Source organism: Arvicola amphibius, chromosome 2 (genome assembly GCF_903992535.2).
Source record: "Arvicola amphibius chromosome 2, mArvAmp1.2, whole genome shotgun sequence".
NCBI classification, from domain to species: Eukaryota; Metazoa; Chordata; class Mammalia; order Rodentia; family Cricetidae; genus Arvicola; species Arvicola amphibius.
The window spans coordinates 169820188-169832724 of record NC_052048.2 but is presented as its reverse complement, the minus strand read 5'-3'; the positions used below and the strand labels follow the sequence as shown (position 1 = coordinate 169832724).

General features: G+C 43.2%; 1 protein-coding gene across 1 annotated transcript; it reads right to left on the bottom strand.

Annotated features, from left to right (window-relative positions):
- Nucleotides 1–622: 622 nt before the first annotated feature.
- Nucleotides 623–10231, bottom strand: Wnt16 (Wnt family member 16). Its single transcript, XM_038320879.1, has 4 exons — nucleotides 10137–10231; nucleotides 9695–9942; nucleotides 7605–7891; nucleotides 623–1087 (listed from the first exon to the last, which is right to left on the bottom strand). The coding sequence occupies exons 1-4, from the start codon at nucleotides 10229–10231 to the stop codon at nucleotides 623–625; spliced, it is 1095 nt and encodes a 364-aa protein (XP_038176807.1).
- Nucleotides 10232–12537: the final 2306 nt, after the last annotated feature.

Below are 12537 nucleotides of genomic sequence, written 5' to 3'. Positions count from 1 at the left end.
GTCTCTATGCACAAACACTTAGTATAATCAATTCTATTAAAATACTGAGGGAGAATGCAAATCATGTGTGCTGCTCCTTTGCACCTATAAGAGTTGCCTTTAAAGCATGATGGCTGTGCACATGCCATGACTGATTTCTGCATTTATGTCCTTGGTCTTGGCTCTTATCCTGAGCCTGCCTGGACTAGGTCTCCAGGTAGGGACTTTTTTCTTCCTTTCCCCCTTCCTTTCCTTTCCTCCTTTCCTTTCCTTTCCTTTCCTTTCCTTTCCTTTCCTTTCCTTTCCTTTCCTTTCCTTTCCTTTCCTTTCCTTTCCTTTCCTTTCTTTTTTCCTTCCTTCCTTCCTCCTTCCCTTCCTCTCTCCCTCCCTTCCTTCCTATTGCTTAGGGGACAGATTGGTGTTCCCCATACGTCAATATCTTTCCACAAAACCATCCAAAGGTGACTGCCAACCTTTTCAATTTTAGAACTCGAAGCAAGCCTCCATCTTGCGATCAGAAAGAAGAAATCACAGCTTGGCCCAGGGATCTGCAATTGCATTGCAGGCAGTGAGGTCTTCCGCCGTGCACAGTAGGGGGCGCCGTCCAGATTCCAACCGTTGGTTGCTAGTCTGGATGGAGAGATTACTTACACGTGTGGACGTCAGTCATACTTTCACACCTCCGGCAGCGGACGTAGCAGCACCAGATGAACTTACACTCACACCTCTCCACGTGCCTGACCACGTGCGTGTTGTAGCCCCGGCCACAGCAGAGGAGGTTGCAGCCATCGGCACCTCCTGACGTACGGTTGCATTCTCTGCCCTGTGTCCCAGGAATTCCCAGTTTCTTGTTCTCCACACAGTAGTTGGGAGACTTATGAACGTACAGCAGGTCGTCTTTATGGATGGGTGTCTGCGTCTGACCTTTTTCTCTCCTGCGCATTTTCCTCTTGGCTTTGTCTGAAATCTGGATGCTGTTTTCATATTTATCCTTTAAAAAATGCCCAATCTTTTCAAAAGAGGACATAGTTTTCCAGCAGGTTTTCACAGCGCAGGAGCCGGAAACTCCATGACAGCGGCAGTCGACAGACATTAACTTGGCGACAGCCTAAAACCAACAATGATTGTGTTCAAATGACATTTGTGCAGTTTTTCATTCAACAGCAGAAACAGTTAACCTAGCCGCTCAAGTTGTTCTTGCTCTTTTCCTCTATAAAAATGATGGTTTGAACATAAACCATCTTTAAGGTTGTTTAGAGTTCAAAGATTTTGTCATTTGTATCAGTCTAAATGTTTTGAGTCTACATAGAAAACCTTCCCATGCCACATTAAACACAGTAGGGGTGGGAGGGGCAGTGAGGTGCCCACCGAGTGCTGTCAAGCCTGATGACTTGAGCTGGAACCCTGGGAAACCACATGCTAGAAGGAGAGAACCAATTCCTGCAAGCCGTCCTCTGGCTTCCACATGTGCACCGTGGCGTGTGTGTAGCTTCCTATACTAAATAAATAGTTACACAAAAACTATAAAATAAATGATTACCAGAACAGCCACGTTTACTACTTACCAAAGACAATCTGAAACCTCACAGGGAAAGTACTCTTGTATCTAATAAGTACCTCACTCATTTGGGGATGAGGAGGGTTCTAGTGCTTGCCTGCATCTCCCTAATACCACTCCAAGCCTTGCTATTCAAAGTCCGGTTCATGGGCCACCAGCTCCAGCGTCCCTTGTAAGAAATGGAGACAACCCTGGTCTTAAGGCAGCTGTACAGAATGAAAAGCTGCATCGTAAGCCAGAGCTCCAGTTGGTTATCAGGCAAAGCACTCACAGGGGAGGTAGCCACCGTCAGTTTTCACAGCACCCACAGAAACATCAGTACAAATTCTCCCAGGAAACCAATTCCCAAGCCCGTGGAATCTGACAGGCTGAGGTGAGCTGCTTACATGGTACGGCCGCACCTGTTGGTTGATTCTATAGAACCTTCCTAGGGCTTGACTATATTGTCAATTACATCGGGGGGGGGGGGGGGGACGGGTAAAGGCGGAGTGAGAACATGCTATACCCTGGCCACAGACCACGTGAGAAACCCTGCCTCAAGTCAGATTACCTCAGGGCGAGGCGCTGCAGTGAGGCGGCTGCCGACAGGTTCCGCTTTTCTGAAAAGTTTAATTGAAAACATAGCTCCTGTCCTTGACGAATAAACAGCATTATGGTAACACAAAGAATAAAAAGAGAACTAGTGCCTGTAATCGCCACTCTCGGTAGGTTGAGGTAGGAAGGCTGTGAACTTGAGGCTACCTGGGGTAACTTAGTGAGCCCAGGCCAGCCTAGGCTGCAGAGTGGGACCTTGTCTGAAGAAAAGGAAAAGACGACCCTGTTTACGTAATTTTAGATTCATTTCTAAGTGCTTCAGTTTATCCAGCCCGGAGCACTACTCGATCATACACACGCTAGTGCTAGCCCGTTGTTTGCTGCGTGGTGTGGTCTAGACACTCCTGTCTTTGAGAAGGTTAGAGTAAAAATTAAGATGAATTTTTTCAATGAGCCTAAAATAACAATCCAGAGAGATCTAAAGGGGAGCTCTAACCTCTAGCGTATCAGCGTTGCTTCCTACAGTCCCCAGACGATGGCAGGACAGATTAATAAATTGTCAAGACTAAAGGCATCTCTGTGAGTTCGAGGCCAGCCTGGTCTACAAGAGCTAGTTCCAGGACAGGCTCTAAGAAAGCTGCAGAGAAACCCTGTCTCGAAAAACCAAAAAAAGAAAAACGAAAAAAAAAAAAAAAAAAAAAAAAAATTGTCAAGACTAGTCGTAGAGTTGACATTCTGTCGACAGGCTGGGCGAATGAAAAATGAATCCACCCATTCAACAACTTGAAAATTATGTGCCTACTCTCACAAAAGAAATTTAAATTCCATTTACAGTTCTTATCAAAACTACAATATAACCAAGGCTTTATTACTATTGATATGTCTGCAGAAGGGCATTTCCTAACATTCCATGAACAGTAACCACACAAAATATTTCAAACAAGTTGTATTGTATTACAGCCTTAAATGAGAACATATGATATTGATTTGTACAATACATTTAGTAGCATTGAAAACAATCAATAGAATGGTATTGAATCCTGTCCTTTCTAGAACATAGGACAAAATCATTTTTACTCATAAAACTTCAAAACTGATAAATGCATCTATTTCTTAAACACAAAGCAAAAACCCTATGGGGACATAGGAACAACTTATTACACAAAGTACAGCACAAAAATAATCTGATTTGTGGCAGTTGTTAGGCACAAAAATCCTAGTTTCTTTAAGAACTCTATATGCAGATAAATATTTAAAATTAATGCAATCTGGCCACCTTTGTTCATATTTTAAGTGCCAAAGGATATGAAGGAAAAAAAGAGCTCAATCAGTGTAGGTAATAAAATAAATACTCTGAGAAGCCCCAGACCCGAGAGTAAGTATGTTTAAACCAGATCAGCGTTCCTGATAGTCATCACCCAGTGATTTAAAGCTGCCTTTCCTCCTGATCATGACTGAAAGCCCAACTTCCTTTTTTTAACCCGTTCAGACATGTGCACTCTTGGTTTGCTAAGCATGAGAGACACCTCAAATGACAGTGCACTTGCGCAAGCCGTTCTAATGCATCCTCCATGGCTAACCTGAGTAGGAAGAGTAACAAAAGTCACCCTCACGAAAGCAAGTCACACTGCTGGAGGGTCAGTGGTCCTGGAGGACCTTGAGCCAGCAGGGCTCCCCTCCAGCTTCATCACAACTCTCTGCCAAACAGCATGAGTCTACCAAATTGCTGTACAGTTCGGAAAAAATACAAAGAGGCTTGCAAATTCAACTTTGTCACCTAACTAAGCTTATATTAGGATTTTGAAGGATTTTCCTACTCGAAAAAACAACTCTTTTAAAATACTGGAGTTGATAACATTGCACTATATCATGCTTTTAAACTTGTAGTTCTAAGACATTTGTGCAAAAGTGGCCAGAACCTAAGTAGCAGAAAATAGCATTCTTTTCATAGATGTCACATATTATTTTTCTACCCCAGAATTTACATATATAAGTTAACTCCAAGTAGAAGAATCCCAAGAATCTCACATACAATTTGAATGATGATGTCCCCGTAACACGCCAAGGATAGAGCTTAGAATTAAAGTAGAACAATATAACCATTTCTCGGAGAATTTCATGAAATACGGAGTTTCAGGGTAGGCACATACACACAGGGTTTAACTTTGCCGACGTTAGTGTTTTTTTGGAGCACATTTTCATAAATCTTGTACTTGATCTGGTTTTATAGCAAGAAATGCTTTTCACTTAATATGTAGTTAATGAACAGGTACTTACTTGTGATTCCAATTTTATAGAAACATAAACAATGTGGTTAAGACACTTGTCTTACATAAATTGGTGACATATGATAGAAGGTCTTTGTAACTCAGCAAGATTATGTTGGAAAAACAGAAAAACGAAAGTGGAAAATACAAGTGTATTTAAAAATATTCCAGAAACTTCCCGAAATGTGTGCTCTGTATCTTTTCTGCCGGGGTTCTTAATTAATGTGAAATAGCTAGTGTGAGCCGCAGTGGTGGCTCTGATGTTTCCTGCTAGCTGGAAAAGAGAATAGCAACCAAATGAATTGTGTGTGGTTATGGGAAAATTCCTCTCTCTCCTCTAGTTGAGTTGTTAAGGTTTATAACGACATTAACAGAGGAATGTTTTGTTAACTATTGCAAACAGATGTGCGCATTTTGATGGAATAGTGTAAAACTATAGGAGAGCGATTAGGAAGGTGGCATTTAATCTACAGGGTTCCTCATGGAAGTTTTGGGTTAATAAATATTCTACTGAAGTGAAATGGGAAAGGTGTATCATCATTGCAAAGGCAGACAACACATAAGATGATTTATGGGCTAATTGTTTCACAATTTTGTGTCAAAGGTAACGCTGCGGGCAAAGATTTTTTTCTACATATTGCTTTATCCTATCTTTACGAGGAATGGCCAGAAACTGTATGAAACATTCTGTAGCCAACACTTCCTTGTGTCTGCCATCAGAGGATCTGCTTAACTTAAGAACTCTGCGAGTTAAGATCGGATGGGTGTGTGGGTAGGATTTCTATTCCTCCGCCCCACTTTATCCCTTTCTATCCCCAAATACATCTGAACCTGCTGAAAATGAAAACACAGTTGTGTTGTTCAACTACTTATAAATATTCTTGAAACAGGTCAATGAAAATTTGGGGTCTGCCCTTCCCACTTTGTTGAGTTACTCATAATAAAACAAATTATGGGGTAGGAAAACTTAAAAGTTTATGAGGTAGACATGGTAAGAATGGAAATATTTTAAGCACACCAAAAGAAATAGCCATAAATATTCCAAGTCACATTATTCCCAGAAGTTCTGCCCCTGGAAGACATCACATCACTCTCGCAGCCAATCACCGCCCAGCAACATTATTCTTGGAGTCATAAGTTTAGGAATGGTGTCAGAAACCAAGTGGGAATCAGAGTATTTAAGGTCAGCGGTTAGAAAATCATCTATCCTGCTCACAGTGCTACTAAGCGCCAGTACCCACATTTCTCTGAATGCTTTCCTACATTTTGAGTTTGGGATTTGGAGACTAGAAAAACCAACTCAATTGAATGCAGACCTTAAACCTTATTCAGACAAATATGCCTGACAGATCAAAATCATAACGGCTAATATTAAAAATTGAGTCAGTTTCTCGTCCACGTTAGAGAAACTTCCTTTTGTTTATTTAGACTTTTTTTTAAAAAGGTAGCAGTGGAAAGAAAAATACGAAAATATTTTGAATTAGAATGCCTCCCCCAAAAAGATCAACAAAAACGCCCAAGAATTACCCTCAAAATAGTCAGGTAAATGTTTTGTAGTATTTTAAGATTCCATCTAGAACAATGTGAGGCAAAAGATTCAGTAAGGAAAACTGAAATTTTCACAAAACCTGCATCTCTGTATAGACTGAACTGTTCTTTGCTAATACAGAAAAACAGCAAAAAAATCTATGTAAAATGGAGTAATTGAGTTTTTTCCTAACCCATAGTGTAATGTATTAAAATTGATGGAAATCAAAAACCCAAAATCAAAATGTAAATAACTGTTTAAGACCCATATTATCAACGGTAGAGGCGAATATAGCTATCTAATTTGAAAACAAGATGAAATAAAACGGAATGTTATTAATAAAATTAATTTTCTGTAATACAAATGTTTTAGGTTTTCATTAGCTCCAGTACAACTATATTTATTTTAGAGTTAATCGTAAGATGAACTTCTGAGTTTCATTTTTTGGTTAAATTTTAAAATCACTACCAAGCCTTTTAAAGAATGAGGAGTAATGAATATTTATGTGTTTGTTTTCTCAACTCTTAAATGGCTGTAGTGATTTGGTGTCCACTGATGTTTTTCTTGAGCTTAGTGCTAGAGTTTAAAAGAACATATACTAACTGCATTACCTCCTTTCATATTAAAATATTAGAAATAATAACTATTTATTTAAAGTCAATCGACACCTCATTCTTATTTCCACAATGAACAAAAAATCCAAGGGACAAAAGGTATATGCCTAACTGTTGTGGTGCAGAACAAGAGTCATACTAGTGAGATCAAATAACTTTTCTCAAACTCCTAAATAAACATATGGAAAACTTGCAAAGCCTGTTTATGGATTTTCCTGTTTTCTATTTTGCTTTACTGAATTGCATATTCAAATTAAATGGAACTGTAAATCCAAACTTGAGGCGTTATGGTGATATTTTACTGAGTCTTCTGGCTTTTTGTATTTTAAGCCAGGGCAGTGAAAGAAAGAAAACTGGCCGGAACTTGCAAGCATTGTGAATGAGCCCCCTTCTTCATTTGCCAAAAAAATGTAAAACACAAATGCAACATATAATTTAACTGTTCCTCAGAGATGCTGCGAATGGACTGACTTCACTTCAGGAGGACGTGGCAGATTGTGGGAACAACATTGCGACCTTGACAGGGTATTGGAAATTCAAAATAATACCTTTCTTGAAAAGTTTATTACAGCAGAAAAGATGTATTCATAAAAATGTTACCGTCTTTTAGGAAAGTTACGGGGACTTGCCACAGAACTCAATAGTGCATTAGATCCAAACTTTATTGTATCAATTGTCTATAATGTAAATGTAGAAAAGCTAAGTAGGGTACACACATTTTTTAAGTAAACAATTTTTAAAGGCAGAAATCAGAAAGCAGTTTACTAGGCGTTAGGTATTTCCCTCCTCTCAACCTGTCTTTAAGATAGCTTTATGTTGTAATGTCTTTATCTTTAATATAGCCATGGCTTTATAGTCATATTCTGTTATAGTCTTAATTGAACCTATATTACTATATAAAGTTAACAATTTTTCATAAAAACATTTTGCTTTATAAAAAATAAATAATAATGATTGCAAATTCCCTAAGAAAGCTTACCAACATAGTCAATACACACTCATGAAAGGATATATTGCCAGTGCTTGGTTTTAAAATCATTGGCATGGATTCACCTGAAGCATTAACCCGAGTACTATTATTTACCCAATGATGCTGGAGTCTTATTCAAGTTTCTAATACATACCTGCCTTCCTGCTTCGTTGTTGTGTAGATTCATGGCTAGGAGCACTTTGCTTTCTTGTCCTGTGGTGTTCCTGATGGGGAAATCTAGAAACTTTCTGCTGAACCACATGCCGTACTGGACATCATCAGAGCATCCCCCCCAATGCCAGCCTTCGCTTGGAGAGCCACCATTTTGCAAAGTGCTGTCGCAGGAACATTCCGTCATGTTTCCAGCACTGCATGACCTGGTGACCGAGTGCACCAGGCCTGCAGCCATAACGGCGTAAATGAATGCTGTCTCCTTGGTGCCTAGGGAGGAAACATTGATAAATTGCAGAGCCGTCATTTTCTGGTGAAATCCAGTCCTACAGCCTCTTACTCGTTGACTTACGGGGCAATCGATATTTCAAATGTTTGCAATGGAGTTGTAATGAATGGACTACTATTTTGGACTTTATAAAAAGCATTATTTTTCAGGATTCCACTTCATGGGATGTCACGAGCCATATTGTCACCCACTCTCCTCATATATCAAAATTCATGCTTGTCTTTAAAATTTGCAACCCTCACTAGCACCTATCCTAGTGTTTCGGGTGGACGGAGGTAGCTCATTAGTACATATTGAAGGTAAATCCCCTGCTCAAACCACGGAAATGGCAACGGAAAAGGGAGCAGACTCCTTATCTTTTGTCTAACTGTGCTGAGATCACAAAACATAAACGGAAAGTTTCGGCGCGATGTTTCTTTGAATAGATAACATGCGTCAGAATGCAGGCTACAATGAACAAAATTAAGACAACTGCTAGATGAAGATTCGCTTTCTTTCACATTAAAGACGAGATTTTTAATAAGGGAGAACATAATGAACATCGTTGATATTAAGTAGCTAACATGTTCTGCAGTAAAGCTGGCCTTATAGTCATAAAACCAATGGAGAGAAGATATTTGAAAGCTTGGAAAAAGTCGAATTGTTATGGGAAAGTATCCTGTTTTGAGGCAGTTACATTTTGCACTCAGTAGAGTTGGAGTTAAAAATCTTTGAAATCAAAGTTTCTTTAGCACATTCATAAAATAGACTAGAAAGGACTCAGCGGGCGATTTTTTTTTCTTTCCAGATGTTTAGATTGGAATAGAAACAGTTTCACTCACGCCCGTTGTCCAATAAACCTTTTCAGCAGCGAATGCTTCTGCATCTCAGCACATGTCATTTTCCCCTTTCTTAGTTTTCTTTCTTTCTCTCCAGGCGTTTACCCTTCATTTCCAACCCCCAGGTAAGAGATCCACCCGCAGCCCTTGATAGCCAAAACTCAGAGCTGGGAAGGTGCAGTTCTGGGGAGGCTCATGCAGAAAGCGTGGGCAAGGGTCAAAGACGCAGTATAAACGGAAACGAACTTTAAAAAACACGGCGAAAGTATCTTTCAATGCCTTGGGCCTAAACTCTCTGACCCTGCTAATATCCCGGGAAGCATCTTGGGTCCGAGTACGGTTATCCTAGCTAAGTCACCATGCACATGGAAGAAACATTTTTTTTTTCACTGAACTTTTCCGTACCGCGGAAAATGCACTCAGTTGGGAGAGATGGAAGAAACAGAAAACCAGGGAAAGCAAAAGAAGTCGCGCCCAGTCCCTTTAAAAATCATCATTGTACACTAAACCTAGTATTTCCAGGACTCAATAAAACGTGCTGCTGTCTCTCAATTAACCACTTGTCTACAGCTCCGAGGGCCACAGAGCTGCCTAAATCAAAGCAGATGGGGCTGCAGCATTCCCGGCTGCAGACCTCATGTTTGTCCAGCTGGTCACCCACGGAGCGGGGCGCCACGGGGTCCGAGGGGTCGATGGGGTGGGGACTCATAGTTTTTCTGCAACTTCGGCAGGGGCCACGGGAAGGACGGAGAACTGCAGCTCCTCTAAATGTCCCTCTGTAGATCTGGGGTGTCCCTCTCTAGTACTGCACCTGCACGCTGGGGTCTGGCCCCTGTGCCCCAGTTTCCCTATTTGAAGATCTCCTGAGCACCGGACTGTGCAGTCACTATTCACTCTATCGAAGGCACTAGCAGAAAAGTTGTCGCTTTCTATGTCCCGCCAACCCCAGGGGTCCTGTTGACTCACCGCTACTAAGCTCATAGCCAAAGAGGGGGCTGGTGGCGAGCGGGGCGGAGGTGGCGGTGGCGACCATACAGTTCCACCGCTCGTGTCGGAACTGGCTCCTGCACTCCTGAATGCCCAGCCGGGCGCCCTCTCTGATGCTAGGCAGCAGGTACGGTTTCCTCTTGCACAGCTCCTTCTGGCGGCTGTTCAGAGGCAAGCCAGCGCAGCCCAGCTTCTCCGGTACCCCAAAGGAGGCAATGCCCAGCCACCTGTAAGATAAGGCGCCCCTGCCTTAAGCCGCCCCCGCCCCCCCCCCCCCGCTCTCCTCCCCTACCCCAGATGCATTAGGTCAGCGATTCTAGGGCCCCCGCTCCTCCTCCCCTGGCCTCAGTTGGAAAGTTCCCTGGCATGGGTCATCCCTTTGGCCACCTACCCTTAACGCCTCCGCAACGCCCATACTCACATCCAGTTGCCCTGGGTTCCACAGGGGAACAGCGAGAGCACAGCTGCCCACAGCGCACAAACGCTGGGCAGGGCCAGGAGCGCCGCTCTGTCCATGGTCCACGCATGGAGTCCCCCAGCCCCGGCCACTCCTTTTCTGTTCCCTCTCTCCAGGGGCCCGTAGGGCCTGAGGTCAGTTCCTTAGCTCCCAGTTGTTCCTTGCTCTTTTTCCCCTGGAAGGTAACATTAAAAAGGGCAGCAAGGACAGAGACTAACAGCAGGCCCCCAGGCCCCAGCAGGATGAGGTGGAGAAAGTAGCCTAAGGTCCTCTCGCGCAGAAGTGGAAGTGTGCTGGAGATGCCGGAGCGTCCCTCACATTCCAAGGTGAGAAACTTCTGCTGATGTTTCTGTGTCTCCATCGCCCCAGGCTTCTCCTCGCATCTCCTCCTCCCCCACTCCCCGACCCCGCCTGGCGCCTGATTGGCCCAACAGCAGGCCCGTATCTCATCATCTGTAAACCTCAGTCTCTCATTGGCTAACTGTGGGCTCTGCGGGGGGCGCTCTGGGACTGAGCCTCGGTGACTGTCTGACTAGACTTGCGAGAGTCACGACCTTTCCTCCTGTCACGTTGTCCTTAGAGGAGGTCACTGTGAGACTGACTCAACCTGAAGAGCAAAGAAGTGATGGGCATTTCTGTCTTAGCATCCTTGGGTGAAAGTGTAGCTGCTTTATCCAATCCCATCTGGATTTACCCTCTGAGTAAAAAGGATGAAGGCGCGCGAAAGGGGGTGGGGTGGGGCACCTCGTTCTTTTTTCCTGTACTTCTCCCTGGAGAGTTATCTTTTTAAAGTTGGAGTTGGTACCTCCCCTCCCCACCAAAAAAAAAGTGAGTTTTCGACGCCCAGCTTGAGGTCCCTTTTGGCAGAGAGGATAGGTGAGAAGCTGTCTGGGCTATGGTCCTTGTCATTTAGGTGTGCATTTACTTTAAGCATAGCATAAAATCTACTTACCGTGTTTTAATTGGGTTCTGTGAAGGCTTTTCCCACTTCTCTTATTTCTGTAACTTTTGAGAACATGGTCTATCCTAAGAGGGGAAAAACATGCAGACGAATGAGTGAGAGCAGACCAGAAAATTCCCAAATGGATGAGGGTTATTCCTGCCCTTCTCTTCTGACGGGCACTGACACCTCAGGAAGACCTAATACAGGGCTACTGCCACCGCTGAAAACAGCAGCAACCATGACAAAACCCAGAAATACTGCATGCCTTACCAACTGCATGCTCAGCCCTATGGAGGTTTGTAGAACTAGGACGGCTTTCCACAAGTGTAAAAACGAGCCAGGCAGGCAAATCTAAGGCCAAATAAATTCTGATTATCAGTAATGGAGATTATAGGTAAATGGTATTGGCAGCTAGCTTATGCTTTGGCCAAATGTGCTTTAAAAGTAGGAAGTGTTCTGGCAGCTGATAGTTTTGGAAGGTTAGTTAGCCAGCGTTTTGTCTCCAAGATCTCTTTGAAGCCTGGACTCAGCCTTGCTGCAGTATCCAAGAAGCCTGCCTCATCTACTTCCAAACACACCTGCTCCCAAGAGGACGTCTGGAATGTTAACAAACTCTCTCGGTGGTATCACCTCGGCGGGTGCCCCAACTCAGCCTCATCCCGCAAAGCTTTGAGGGCATTTGCCGGTTATAATCCTAGGCATCACAGACGGTCAATCAAAGATCAGTCAAAGTCCCGTCATTCCTTATCCGGCAAATGTTTATTGCATGTACACTACGTACCAGGTCCTAAAACCACATTGTAATTTTTAGAAAGCCAAGTTGATGATAGGGTATGGTTACTGATCCAGAAATATTTTGGCTAATGGTTAGTGGCCTCTTTGAAAATCGGAGCCTTGATCCAAGCTCACTTTATCCCGTGAGCCTCTCCAAGAAGGGACCATGGTACATCGGCTGCTGCACCACTGTCCAGAGCACCAGATCTTCTTTCGAAGCACAACTTATTGAGTGGATTAGTGTGATGAGGAACATCCCGAACAGATGCCTAAGTGGCCTAAAGGCTGGAAATAGAGACGTGTCTTCCTTGTGCTGGAAATGGGATTTGGGAGGAGGGCGTGGGGAGCATCCATCCCCTTAAGCTGATTTCTTTCTAGGGCCAACTGTGGTAAAGGTTTTAAAATGGCTGTTTAATTTTTTTTCATTCAGACATTTATGTGCAGACTGTTGTGGGGTCAAATGGGAGACTAGCCGTGAGTCAGTCACGTGGTTGTAGAGCTCCTAAGTCACGTGACAAAACGGACACGTAAACCGACAATTCTTGTCCGAAGTGGTAAGGGCGGGAAGTACAGTATGCCATGAAAACACGTGGAAGAGAATGCAGAGGTATGGGCCAGAGGACTGAGTCTGCCGAAGGCTGCCTCCGT

Excerpts from the sequence above, each read along its gene's own strand:
- Wnt16 (XM_038320879.1), bottom strand. The coding sequence starts at position 10,231 with ATGGACAGAGCGGCGCTCCTGGCCCTGCCCAGCGTTTGTGCGCTGTGG. Across the intron at positions 7,892-9,694 it reads TGGCTATGAGCTTAGTAGCG|GCACCAAGGAGACAGCATTC; the intron begins GTGAGTCAACAG and ends TTTCCTCCCTAG. Across the intron at positions 1,088-7,604 it reads ACAACGAAGCAGGAAGGCAG|GCTGTCGCCAAGTTAATGTC; the intron begins GTATGTATTAGA and ends TGTTGGTTTTAG.